Here is a 13,067-nt window from a genome sequence, read left to right as displayed (position 1 = left end):
GAGAGAAAAGTCATCTCAGGGCACTGCAGTGGAGACAAAAACAAAAGATGGAACTCACTGTTGTGAAAATTCAGCACGATCTCAACAAAAACCCCAAAACACACATGTCCCAAATGACCAGCATTGCACAAGCGTGACCACAATCTGAAACATGATATATCCCAGGTTAAGTTTCTCTGCACATCGGTAAATCAGCAGGACGGGCCACATCAGGTATCTTGCCCACACCTGCTTTGTGTGACCCTGTTGCACACATCCAGTAATGGCTCTCCCAAACATGGAATGACATAAAAATAGGCAAGCACAGCAGAAGCCTCAGAAAACCTGTCACCTGCATGCTCTTTGTACCGGGCAATGGCTTTCGCAGCAGAATATGGGCAAGCCCGTCTCATCTGTGATGTCTAGCAACCTTGATCTATTCTTCAAAGTGCAGTTTAAATATTTAAGGTTCAACCACTTCCCAGTAATTCTGTGCTATGACAATGAGTGAAGGCAATGTGAACTGAGAAAAGACTGAACCGGCAATTTAAATATCTGCCTGTCAGATGTTCCTCCTGCCCCTGTACAGACCTGCACTTTACAAAGGGGGAGAGAGATTTTCCAAACTGAGGAAGGAAAGCAGGGGAGAGGCTGTCAAGGGAAGATGCATCAGCTCTTGCAACTTAGCTCCAAGTCGGGAGAGCAGGCATCCTCCCTAAGGTGCATACGTGCAGGTTTCTGTTTGGTTTTGGCTGATGTGTTGTATTCCTGGATTCTACTTAAATAGAGCCTGGAAGCATTTAAATTATACTTCTTTGGGGAGTGATTACGTCCCTTTTGTCACCTATGTATCTGTCACACAAACCACCAACAAGATGAAATTCTTCTCTTTTTGCATCTTCATTCATTTTTCTCCTGCCTGCTCCATGTCTCTGCTTTTTTTTTCCTTTCTCTTTCTTGCTGCTCCATATCTTTATCCTTCCATTCGTCCCCTTTCTGCCTTGCCTATTTTGACTGCAATCAGTACAGACCAACCCAGCTCAGTGGGTCTCTATCATAATGGGAGCAGTAATACAAGTACTAATAATGTCCTGCTGTTAGCAAGAGAGACCGCAATCACTTTTTTAAGGACAAAGCAGCCTGACCTTAGGGAGCATATACAATACTTAGGATAATTACAAAAGTCATGTTCCTTTTGGAGGCCTTTTTTTATTACATATTTTGTATCAGCCACGGGAGGCCCTGGGGCTACTATTTTGTTTGTCTGGAGTCTCTGTGCTAGATGACACGCCCGGGAAAGTCAGTTCATATTTAACCCTATATTCCGTAGATGAAAACCATAATGCAATGCACCTGGATTTCATTATGGATCAAACCACCGAGGAGGGCACTTATCATAAAGCTCTTGTCTTGCGAGTTTTAAAATTCTCCAAACTGCTTTCATGTGAACATCAAAAACTTCTGGACTACATGAACAACCATTTGCCAGACCTCATCCCTTAATTGTAGCACGTCCTACCTCGGTGCACCACTCACAGTAATTATGCAATGTTTAGAAAGATCATTAATTATATTGGTTCATGCTGGGGTGAACTGGCTGTACTGAGGAGACACTGCACAGTAAACCCACAGCTGCGCCGCTTTTTGCTGCCGGAGGCTTTGCTCCCACCTGTAGCATCCACATCTGCTGAGATCTCAAGTGTCCCCAGTCTCACCAAAATTCAGGAAGAATTACTATCCATAGCCTTAGATCCTGAGACAGCAAAGTGACCCAGGAAGTCATGGCCACCCAAATGCTGTGTGCAAAGCTACAGACACAAGTGTGCCATTGGTGTTACTCTTACCCGGCAGGTATTCACAACGTATCACGGAAATGAGAGCAATCTGTTCCCCTGGCAACCACAGCAAAGGAAATCCAATCAAACTAAGGACTGACTGCACTCAGAACTGTGATGGTTGAAAGCGCTACTTTCAAAGCAACAGTAAGAAAAAAATTCTAGGAAAGCCAGGAAAAATGCTTTAGCATCATAGTAGCATACACTGTTTTGCAAAAAAAAAAGTGCACCGAAGCTAATTTTTGTTTGTTCATATGTAGAAAAGTCTACCAGTGATGGCAATTTCCAGGTAGATTTTTAAAACAAACAAACAAACAAACAAACAAATAGATAAATATATATAAAACAGAAGCCAAAAACTTTTGCAGTAGGAGAACACTTATATTTGTTGCATCTCTTCATAAACACCATGTTAGTGAACAAATTAGTAGATTTAGTGCTAGTGGGACTCGGAGAGGAGCACTCATTCCATGGATGTGCCACATTGCAGAGCAGCTGAATACATCATTTTCATTATGATGTTCTGATGTGGAGTTCAAAAGGCCCAATACTACATGCATACTGCAGGCTTCTTGATAGGATGAATCAATTAATTAATTCTGTTTCTCCTCATTTTCAATCTGATCACCAAGAAGCACCACTGCAGCTCTTTTCAGTAGCACTCACAAGCTCCAAGGGCATGTTTCAGATGCTGATGCTACCCTGAGTGATGCACAGAGCTAGCAGCTCATGGCACTTCACCACTGAACTACGTGCAAAAGAAGAATTGTTAGTTTACTGAAACGTAAAAAAACTCTTTCGGCAGATGTGGAATTACAGCTGTTGTATATGTTTAGTTTTCTAAAACCAAAACAAAATTCAAAATCATATCCTCTCTTAAATTTTCAGCAAAACTCCACCATGGATTGCATTTCCCTGCAAGATAACTGAAGATCAAGTAGTACTTTGCTCTAATCAGATTACTTTCTTGGTTTTACTGTTATAATATATCAAATGGGGCTCTTTCAATTCTATTAAAACTGAAGTGGTCAGCAGAACTTCATAGAGGAAACACAACGGCAACAATAAGAAAGAAATCTCTAAAAAGAAAAATCAGAAGATAAGATGACAAAATGTCATCCTTGCTTACTGCAGCTGAAAGCTTCAAAATTGTATACAGCAATTTCTTTCCTGTTGGAAAGCTCTGCAATGTGCTCACTGAGTATCTGGGAAGGAACTGCATACAGTCCCCATGGGCATATTAGTGAAAGTGCTGCTCTTTGTGAAACAGCTACAATCCAACTTACTTGCAATTACTTTTATCTTTTAAGAATGTGCAAAATGATACAGTCTATAAAAATACTGGGCTCCACCAGCAATATCAGCATTCAAGAGAGTAAAAATAAATGCTTTTTGAGGCATGTGATCTCTAGTTAGCATCAGATTAAGTAGGATGTAAGTACACACACATTGTCTTCTGCAATATGTTTGGATTTTCTTCTTGTTACGAAGTGTAAAGCAATCCTTCACAGCAAAATTTATAACCTGAAATGTAGGGAGGGCCTCTGTAAAATACTTGTAGCTGCTAAAGAAGAAGCTGACAACATACACTGAAACATGTTAATCCTACTTAAAAGGCCTTTTGCTTGTGAAATACTACAAAAAGTTACTGATTAATTTCTCAGCCAAGATTTAAGCCCCACAACATGGGTCTTCTTTGCAGATATAACATGTAAAGATTTGCTCCATCTTTACAAAGATTTTACCATCATTAGGAATAGTCCTAATTCTGCCAAGCGCTCTTCTTCTAAACCTCCTACTCCCTGCTGGTCCTGCAGAAGGAAGGAGCAGAAGCAGCCTCTGTCACTATAGACACATAATTAGGATGTAATATGTTCCTTGAGGAACTTGCACACTTCATTTTCAGCAAAAAATGGAGGAAATAGAGAGTGCTCAGGATGATGTCAGAGAAAGACAGATAATTTATCTCGCCACACCAGCAGTCTATTTGTTTAAAAAAATCAGTTTTATCAACTATTTCAGTCAATTTTATTTGCAAGTTGAGAGGGAATTAGACTAGTAGATTCAACTGAATAAAAGCAAAAAAACTCAAAAAACTTCCCTTTGCCCATGAAGGCAATGGCTAAAGTGTGCTTCCAGGCTACACATATCCAGGTTCAAATTTTCATATGCCTCATTCAACATGCTGGTTTCCTTAATTTAGCTGCTTATTTTCATAAAAAATTTCTGGAAAGGAGCAAAACTATTTCTTTCAAGTCAACTTACAACAATGCTTAAGTGTCTAGTAGACAAAGAGATTTGCAAACTCAGGGGGATACAAATACTCTCGTTTTCCCATCTGTTTCATGCTTGAATCTTCTACAACTGGTGACGGGCAAACAGCTTCTCACTACCAAATGTTTCTGGTAAGTCTGGACATTGACTTTCTGAATCATTTTCACTACACCCTCTGATTTCTAACAGAATATAATATTTAGCTGTACTAACATACAGCAGTCAATTAGGTGATCAAGTTTTGCTGGTTTTTAAAAAGGGAGGAACTCCAGTTAATAAATTCTACCAGATAGAAGCTGAGCCTCCTGAACTTGGAAGTGACAAAACTACCACCATCCCCTTACAGGAACACAGCTACACCATCAGGATAAAGCAAGAGGATGCCTATTCCAGATGCTGCTTTTCCTTCTGGACCACAGAAACAATGTATGGTAGCAACATTTAAAACGAAAATGAACAGAGGACTGTAATGGGCAGGACTGCTGCTAAGACGTACAAACTGAATTGTCACATGCAAGTGATAGCACACGGAAGCACTGAAGAAACCTGCAGCAACATCCATGTAATTTAACATGCCAACAAATTGTTTGAAGGTCTGTCTAAAGAGGGAAACAGATTAACATCACATTCAAATAGCTGGAGAAGACAGTAACGTGATCATGGCCTTGTATTCTCATGTTGCCCGAATTTCATAAAATTTGATGAATTTTGCATACAGCAGGAATTCAGAGTCGTACCGGACAATTACATTATCAATAAATCTGCAGAACATACGCTCTGTGCCTACATGATGAGGCCATTAGCGGCAGGTACTTTGTGCAGTTATATACTAGAGCTTAAACAAGATTTGCACTGAAAAGATACTGTACAAGCTCCCACTGCTTTTTGCATCTGTTCCTCTGCACTCTTATGAAAATAAATACAGAGAACATCTAAAAAAATACAAATCAAACTAAGCCAAGGGCCAGACTGCACACATTCAAAAAGGAAAAATACATCTAATTATGTACAAGGTTGCTATGACCACAGGGAAAAATGCCAATATATCCTAGTGCTTGGCCCCACTTTTGGCTTGGCCCTCCATTTGGCTCATCTTTATCCATGAGTAAATCTGGTTAAAAATTTTTTTTCATGAAATATTTTTTGTGATTAGAAGGTGCTATTTTTATTGAAGTGCTCTGCAAACACACTGATTTTCACGAAAAATTCCAGCAGGAGGAATAAAAGGATGAAATTGCTTTCAGTCAAGAATTCATGCTTTGGAAAACTAATTTTGCTCAGGAATTTTGACATCTGACTTCAAATGTATTTGGTTTTTTATTTAGCTAATTGCACAGAAGATCATGAGTAGTGCTACATGTTGCCTTATGCCTGGCATGTTACGACATGAGGTAAATTTTGTGTCAGTTTGTTTAATTTCTACACAAAAGGTACTTTGACCTAGAAAAGAAATTAGGTGTGTATACTAACAGTAAATAGCAGCTGACATTAACTGTCCTTTTAAACTAGCTTTAACAATTTATATAAATAAATTACTATATTATTCATAGCTATTGTCATGATGAAATATTGTGAAAAACGCTGTCTGGGAAGATAAAAAATGACATTTTGTAAGAATAAACAACAGAACACCAAAATCAAGATTCTCAGAAACTTGGAGTGAAAGTTCCCTAAAGCCACAGCTAAGTTTCTGTCCGCCTGAAGCTTTTTAAATGTTAGCTGTCATTCCAAATATGAAAACTGAATCCCAAAGTATCCGAATGTCCTACGAAACAAAGCCCACCTCGAGGTGTCACAGGCTCAGTCAACACTGGCAAGTTTCCTGTCAACTTGTTAACAGCCTCAACCTCAAAATATTCATGAATCTTAAATTTAAACATGTTCTGCTGAGGTTAATCCCACGTGCCTGCTGGAAGCACACCTTGCTATTAGGAGCAATGGGGACGGTGCCCTTCCCCTAAAGTCCACCATCACGGTGGGTGATGCTGCTGGTCGGCGCCGGAGCATGGCACACCTCTGAGGGGCAGGACCAGCAGGACAGGTATGTCCTCCGTGCGGAGCTGCTCTGCTGAGCCGCACGCCTCTGCTTCAGAGACGCTGCCCTGCTCTTGTGCATACGAACATCATGAAAGACAGTGCGCAGAGAGGGAGACGGAGCCCTCCTCACCCCACCCTAAAGGCTAGGCCTTGAAGACACACGATTACCTGGAAATTCATTTTTTTCTTTTTTTAAAGCAAGGCAGCCCTAGCAGTCATAGATGTAGAAAATATTTGAAACATGAACTAAAACAATCTAGGGTGCAATGCAGCTCTTTCAGAGCCTGTGCTGGTTCGGGATGGTGAATACCACTTGGGATTATGCGGGGGGAGAGCTGGGAGCGAGGGAGCTCTCGGAAGAACCAGAGCCCAAAGGTCAGAAGTACCTCAGCAAGGATGAAAGAAAGTACCAGTGGGACTTGGCAGCCGGACAGGGTCCGGCTTTCTTTGTACGGTGGCCCACAGCAGCCGGTGGAGCCTGTGAAGTCCTCATCCAGTACACACAAAGCAGACCCTCTTGGCTCAGACGGATTTTGGGACAGGCAGTAAACCAGCAGGACAGTCATCTCTGAGCTGCTTTTTGCAGCTCCTACTCTGGCTTTTTCCTTCAGTAACTCCCCACTTAGCACAACCGTGCTTACCCCAGTGCTCCCAAAACAGAGAAACGCTGCGTTCTCTTCTGCTTCCTTGCAAAACCTACGCACTGTCTCTCTCCAAAAAGTGCTTCTGCATGCTACAGAGCTGCTCATAAGCGGGCTCTGCCTCACCTTCACAGGGAGAGGAGAGAGAAGCGAAGTGGGGAAGGGTGGTTTCCAGTCCCTGCAGAGCACTTCCCAAGGGCTGTAAGGATGCCAACGCTACTGAGAACTGGGCAGCATTGTGACACCTTCCCAGGTGGCTGCGGCTGCCGGAGGGCATGAACCAGCCCCAAGCTCTTAAGCCAAGGGACAGCACTGCTGCACCATGTGTCTGAGTCTCTCTGGTGTTTATGCCAAACAGAAAACACTCGGGGAAGAAAGGGACGATCTCTGTAATGCTTTTCGCAAGCATTAATGTGCCTTATCGTATGTTTGGTGTACATCAGTGGCTCCCTGCCACACGCAGGCAGAGCACAGTCGCCTCCCCACAGTAACTTCTCAGAACAAGCAGCGTTCATAGATGAAACATCTCTTCTGTGGGGATGGGACTAATCAGAGGACATCAGTAAAGGGATACGTGTGTGCTCATACTTTGTGTATATTTCTCCAAAAGCACATCTACAGTCAATTGTTCTGGACATTTGTCATCATTAAAACAAGCTTTAAAATTCTTCTGAAAAACAGATGATGTATCTCAAATGCACAGCTGAAAAATGAAAACTCGGGATTGGATTCATCTTAGTTAATTTGAGAGGCCTCTGCCGAAGTCTCCCCCAGAGTTGGTTGCCGAAGAAGTTACTCATTCTGAGGGTATGATTCATCTACCTAAATGTAAACGTCTTTCGGGTGGCGCGAATCCAGTCGATCTCACTGACTATCCTGCAACTGATGCCGCTACAGCTCCAACGCACTCCTAGACATCCCGGTCAGAGGAAGCCTCTTCTGCTGTACCAGCGACCGACGGCTGGGACACGGCAACCGAAACCACACGCACCCTCTCCAGTGATGCCTTGCAGGTGACATTTGCAGCCAGTTATTAAAACCCTTCGTCGGCGCAGCAGCAGGACTTGCCGAGGCAGATGGCCCAAGGCGAGAGCGATGTGACCGAGCTGCCTGTTCCCCAGTGCGTGGGGCGGCAGAAACGCTGGAGTGGGTTAGCACCGAGCAAGGGGGGGGGGGGGGGGGGGGGGGTGTAGACAAACCGATGCCACAGCTGCTGTCCCCGACACCAACACGCGTGTGTCCCCCGCACTCCCCCCCTTCCCCCTTGGGTGGCGCGGCGCCTTCCCCGCGGGCTGCGATCCCCGAGCCGCGGCCACGCGTGTTTCTTCCCCCCCCCGTCCCGCGGCGCTCACCTGAAGCAGGTGGTGAGCTCGCCCGTGGGCTTCAGGCAGGGGTACCGGGTGGTGGCGATCTTGTTCTCGGAGCAAACCTCCCTGCAAGGCGAGCGGTCGGGTTATTTAAAATTAAAAAAAAAAAAAAAAAGGAAAGGGGCGGGGGGGGGAAGGCAGGAGCCGGGGGGCCCGCGGTGGCCAGGGGACACCCACCTGTCGCCGTCCTGCGGCTCCTCCCGGTAGGTCCAGGCGTGCCCCAGCGCCAGCAGCAGCAGCAGCCGGAGCGGGGCCAGGCTGCCGGCCGCCCGCCCCATCGGGCCGCCGCTCCCCTCCGCGCCGCGCCGCGCCCGCCTCTGCCCGCCCCGGCCGCCGTCGGGGCCGCGCCGACACCCGCCGCTCCTCCCGCCCCGGCGGAGGGCCGCCCCCCGCCGCCGCCAGATGTGCCCGCGGGGAGGGGCCGCGCGCCGCCCAGATGTGCCGGCAGATGCGGCCCCGCCGCGGGGCGGGGCGGGGCGGGGCGGTGGGGGTCCCGGGACCCGGCCCCGGCCCGGCCGCGGGGAGAGCGGGGAAGGGCGCGGGGGGTGCGCGGCCCCGGGCGAGCGGGGCGGGGGGCGACGGGAAGGTGCGAGGCGGCCCTCGGCCCACCGCCGCTGGTGCTTTCCAGGTTCGGCTTCATCTTCGACCTCTTTCCCAAAGGAACAGAATCACATAGTGTTCGGGGTTGGAAGGGACCTCTGTGGGTCATCTAGTCCAACGCCCCTGCCGAAGCAGGCTGCACAGGACCTTGTCCAGGGGGGTCTTGAATGTCTCCAGAGAAGGAGACTCCACAACCTCCCTGGGCAGCCTGTTCCAGGGCTCCGTCACCCTCAGAGGGAAGAAGTTCTTCCTCATGTTCAGCTGGAACTTCCTGTGCTTCAGTTTGTGCCCATTGCCCCTTGTCCTGTCGCTGGGCACCACTGAAAAGAGTCTGGCTCCATCCTCCTGACACCCACCCTTCAGATATTTATAAGCATTTATGAGGTCCCCTCACAGCCTGCTCTTCTCCAGGCTAAACACGCCCAGCCCCCTCAATGGGAGGAACGGAGCGGTTCAAAGCATCTCCACTGCAACAGCGGTTTGTCCTGGTGTATGGCTGCCACTTCCCCCCCATCCATAAAAAAGAGATTTAACAACAACAGGCTCTGACGAAGTAGTGCTTCAGATCTGGCCCGCTGTGACGTTATCCTGTGTTCACAGTTAAACTGCCCGGGACCAGAGAAGCAAACCTGCAACACGGCAATGCTGTTGCAAAGTGTTTGACTGATGCATTGGCCTTGGATACCCCATAGCTTCTTGCAAGTATGAAAGGCTCCAGGGAAATGAGGGTCTGCGACTCAGCCTTACCAGCACTTTCACCTGTAGCATAAATAACCTCATTTTACAGCCAGAAAAATCAGGGATATGTGAGCAACATACTGTAACTATGTACTCTTACAGCCAGAAAACTCAGGGATACGCAAGCGACAAACTTCAACTCCTCTGTGTAAATCAGCACGCAAGTAGTAAAGCTGCATTAGAGGACTCAAGCAACCCCCCCCGCCTCCTTCTACTTTTTGCTCTGCCACAGATGACTTTTGAACAAGTCAATTCACTGCTCTGTGCCTCAGTTTCCCCCGTCTGTAACAGGAAGACCCTAACAGCAAAAAATAAATAAATAAATAAATAAATAAATAGCGCAGGTCCCCATAGATGAATCAGCTACGATTAAGCTGTTAATCCCTTTGGTATGCTGTCTGGTACCCAGAAGAAGGCGAACGATGGATGGACTTTGACTTGGGAAACTCTGGGGCTTGTCAGGAGTTTTGCCTGACTTGCGCAGCATCCGCTGTCACCGCGGTCTGCGGTACACACTGTGAACTGCCAGCTTCAAGGTATTTCTCTGCTCTGGGTGCCGCTGCGCGTTCTCACTGTCCCTGTGCTCAGTTAAGCAAGGGAGCTCTGCACGGCAGATTTTTTTGTTTAGTTTTTGCTTTTACTGTTGAGAGGATGTTTGAGATGTTTATTCCTCTATAATTACTTCTTCTCCTTTACACAAATAATGAGTAAGCAAAGACAGGATTTGCTGTCTTGAAGCCAGCAAAAACTCTGGGTGTTTCTTTCAGGGCTAAGCCCTGGTCTCTCTCACACAGCTGCCCCTGACTGGGAGATAACAGGAACAAAAGCAGGACCTGGGTGCTGGGACCCAAGCGCTCAGGAGACACCTGTCTCCACATCGTGTTCTTTATGCTCCCTCTCCCTCCCCATGTGGAAAGTATCCAGTGACAAGGTCTGAAACGAATTGAGGGTTCGCGCTGCTGTAACCTCTGGGATGCCTGTCTATAGATAACAAAGGATTTAATTTACCACATGCCAGAAGTGGTCACAGCCTCTCCAAAAAGCTCTATTTTTTTCAAAGAAATTGAATCATACCTGAGCACAGAGCTGAAATCCTCTGGATGATTTCCAACCCAGATCCAAACGTTATGACTTTGGAAGGAGTCTGATTTTAAAAGGATCCCTACGTAGGGCTAGCACAAGTGTGCTTCCAGAAAGCATACAATTTCCGTTCAACGCAGATCTGATTCAAAATCTGAATTGCTTAACTCATCTCTCTGCCTTTTCTTTAATGCCTGCCACTCACGTTGCACTGTATCAACACACTGTACTACCTGCTTAATGAAAAATATTCTAGCAACTTACGTATGTTTTTATTTAACTCATGCAAATAGCCTCATTAATTTAAACAAGGTAACCTGCAGGTGAAGCTAATCCTGTACTCAACTCTTTACCAAAGCAGGCCCCAAAGTTTTATGTACAAAAGAATTTGAGTGTGATCAATAGCAGATAGAAAAGAGAGTTTAAACAGCAGCATGCAACAACATCCATACTTTGCAGTTGGTAACCCTATTACCACTGAATACATTAAAGTTGAGGGTTTCGTGATTTTGATTAATCAACTTCATCTCAGCTTCAATGGTCATGCAGCCACAGCCATCCTGAGAACAAAGTTTGCTCCCTGGAAAGTGCTGAAGGGCAGTGGTGGTGGTGAAGGGAACACTGAAATGTTCCTGTTGCCTCAGGGTAGGAATGATCTGTGACTGTTTTCACATATAGTAAATTAGCAGAATGCGATTTCTCGTGCGAGGGATGCTTCTCCTTGTGCAGGGTCATGTTAGTTTTGACTTGCCCAACTCAAGCACGTATGAAGTTGATTATGTCGCACACTAAATTTTGGAATGCTCTCAAAGAAAAGAATGGGGAATTCAATGTCTTAAAGTGCTTATCAGAAGTTTTGTTTATGCTGTTTATGTAGGAAGATGCATTCTTTCCTGCAGTTCATTCATAATTATGTTGTTAAATTTATAATACAAAATCAAGTTTCTTTTCTGCATTTTGCTGGTAACTGGAATAGCTCTGAAGCAAACTTTGGTTACTGCCTCTGTAGAGGCTCTTTCAGAAGCCCGTTTCCGTAGTGGAAAGGCACAACCTCTGCACACTGCAGAGCAGGAGCAGTACAGGGCACCCCTGAGTCTTCAGAAATACACTGAGGTCATCTGCATCCATGAAGAGCTCACAAGATCTTAGACAGTTAAAATACTATCCTACTGCTCATAGACCACAGTCAGAGATATTGTGTTAGGCTCAGTACAAATGCACAGAGAGGTTTTAAAGTTTAATGGTGATCCTGAACATAGAAGATTGTTTTTCCTTACTTCCTTTCCCCACCTTTAAAAGAACTACCACCGTCGTGTTGGGGCAGGGGGTTAGGGGTTTTTTTTGTTTCCTTAAGATGTTTCACTGGAGTCTTCAGAGGTATCCACTGTGATTTTTCTTAATCCGTTTACAACCGACGTTTTCAGCAGTGCATTTTCCATCTGCTTCAATTAAAAAGCAAATAACCAGTTATTGTAAATAGTCTTAATCCCACTACAGAGTTGTGTTTGCACCAAGTGCCTTGGTGGCAGCTCCACCAGATCTCCAGCTGTCGGCACTGACATGTTCAGGAGATCAGAGCAGGACTGAAGGGGTAAATAAGCAGAAAACAGCGGTTTTAAAGAACCTCTTGGGCCTAGGATACTTTTTGTGTTCAAAAGACCTCGTGTGGTCATTTGTGAGCTAGGTTCCCTTCCAGGTGAATGTCCAGACTAAACCTGTCTGGATTGAGACTTCTACTTCCAAGGAATATTGCACAATCCAAGCTAGCTGCTAAACACTCAACAAGGGTTGGGCAATGTGGGAATTTCTCGCGCCATTTCAACTCCAGGAGGCATCTAGAACAGTGTCTCATCTCAGAAAAAAGCCAGAACCAGATAGCAGAGAACAAAAAATATGTCCTGAATATTGTATCTAGCTCACTGGAGAGAGGTGGAGATTCTTCTTAACCCCTCTGTGATTAACAGAGTTGCCTGGTTTGTAAATGCTGTGTGAAGCAAGGAGCAAGTAGGCAGAGCAAAGCCTCAGAGAGCAAAGCTGTCAGAGATGATCCATGGGTCCACAGAGTGCAGATCTGGGAGAGCAAGGAAGAGAGAGAAAGAACAGAAAAAAACAAAGAGAAAGAAGCAGAGGAAAACCAGGGAAGAGAAAGGAACTGAAGAAATACCAGTGAACTTTGCAGCAGCAGCTGAGGTCTGCCCAGGTCTAAATAGGTATTACTTCCTGAAAGGGGACGGTAGAGCAGCCAGCAGACCGTCTATCAGTGCAGCAAAGAGGTAGGAGAGGATGCCGAGAAGACAGTGGTATGGTCACAGCAGCATGCAGGTATGGGTCACTGCAGATATATTTGGGTGCCAAAGAGCAGAGGGTGAGGAGAAAAAAGGCTAAAAACCAGGGGGAAGGTGGTTATGCTTCTTATCTCTTTGTGTTAGCCATCCTGCATCGTATCTTGAAAAGATGACAAACTGTGAAAGTGAAAATATTTTCTCTATTTTGCTTAGTAGGTGGGAGATATTACC

The 13,067-nt window shown here is 45.6% G+C and overlaps 1 protein-coding gene across 1 annotated transcript in view; it reads right to left on the bottom strand.

The window, feature by feature from the left end:
- CCBE1 (collagen and calcium binding EGF domains 1) overlaps nt 1-8,435 on the bottom strand; it is a 111,494-nt gene extending 103,059 nt beyond the window's left edge. The window contains exons 1-2 of the mRNA XM_075411439.1: nt 8,311-8,435; nt 8,119-8,199 (exon numbers count right to left, since the gene is read on the bottom strand). Of these exons, the coding sequence (XP_075267554.1) occupies nt 8,119-8,199; nt 8,311-8,411 (182 nt within the window). The 5' untranslated portion in view covers nt 8,412-8,435. The remainder of the gene's footprint in view (nt 1-8,118; nt 8,200-8,310) is intronic.
- Between the last annotated feature and the right edge of the window lie 4,632 nt (nt 8,436-13,067).

The sequence above is a fragment of the Opisthocomus hoazin genome, chromosome Z (assembly GCF_030867145.1).
Source record: "Opisthocomus hoazin isolate bOpiHoa1 chromosome Z, bOpiHoa1.hap1, whole genome shotgun sequence".
In the NCBI taxonomy this organism is placed as follows: Eukaryota; Metazoa; Chordata; class Aves; order Opisthocomiformes; family Opisthocomidae; genus Opisthocomus; species Opisthocomus hoazin.
This window is presented reverse-complemented; position numbering and strand designations above follow the sequence as displayed.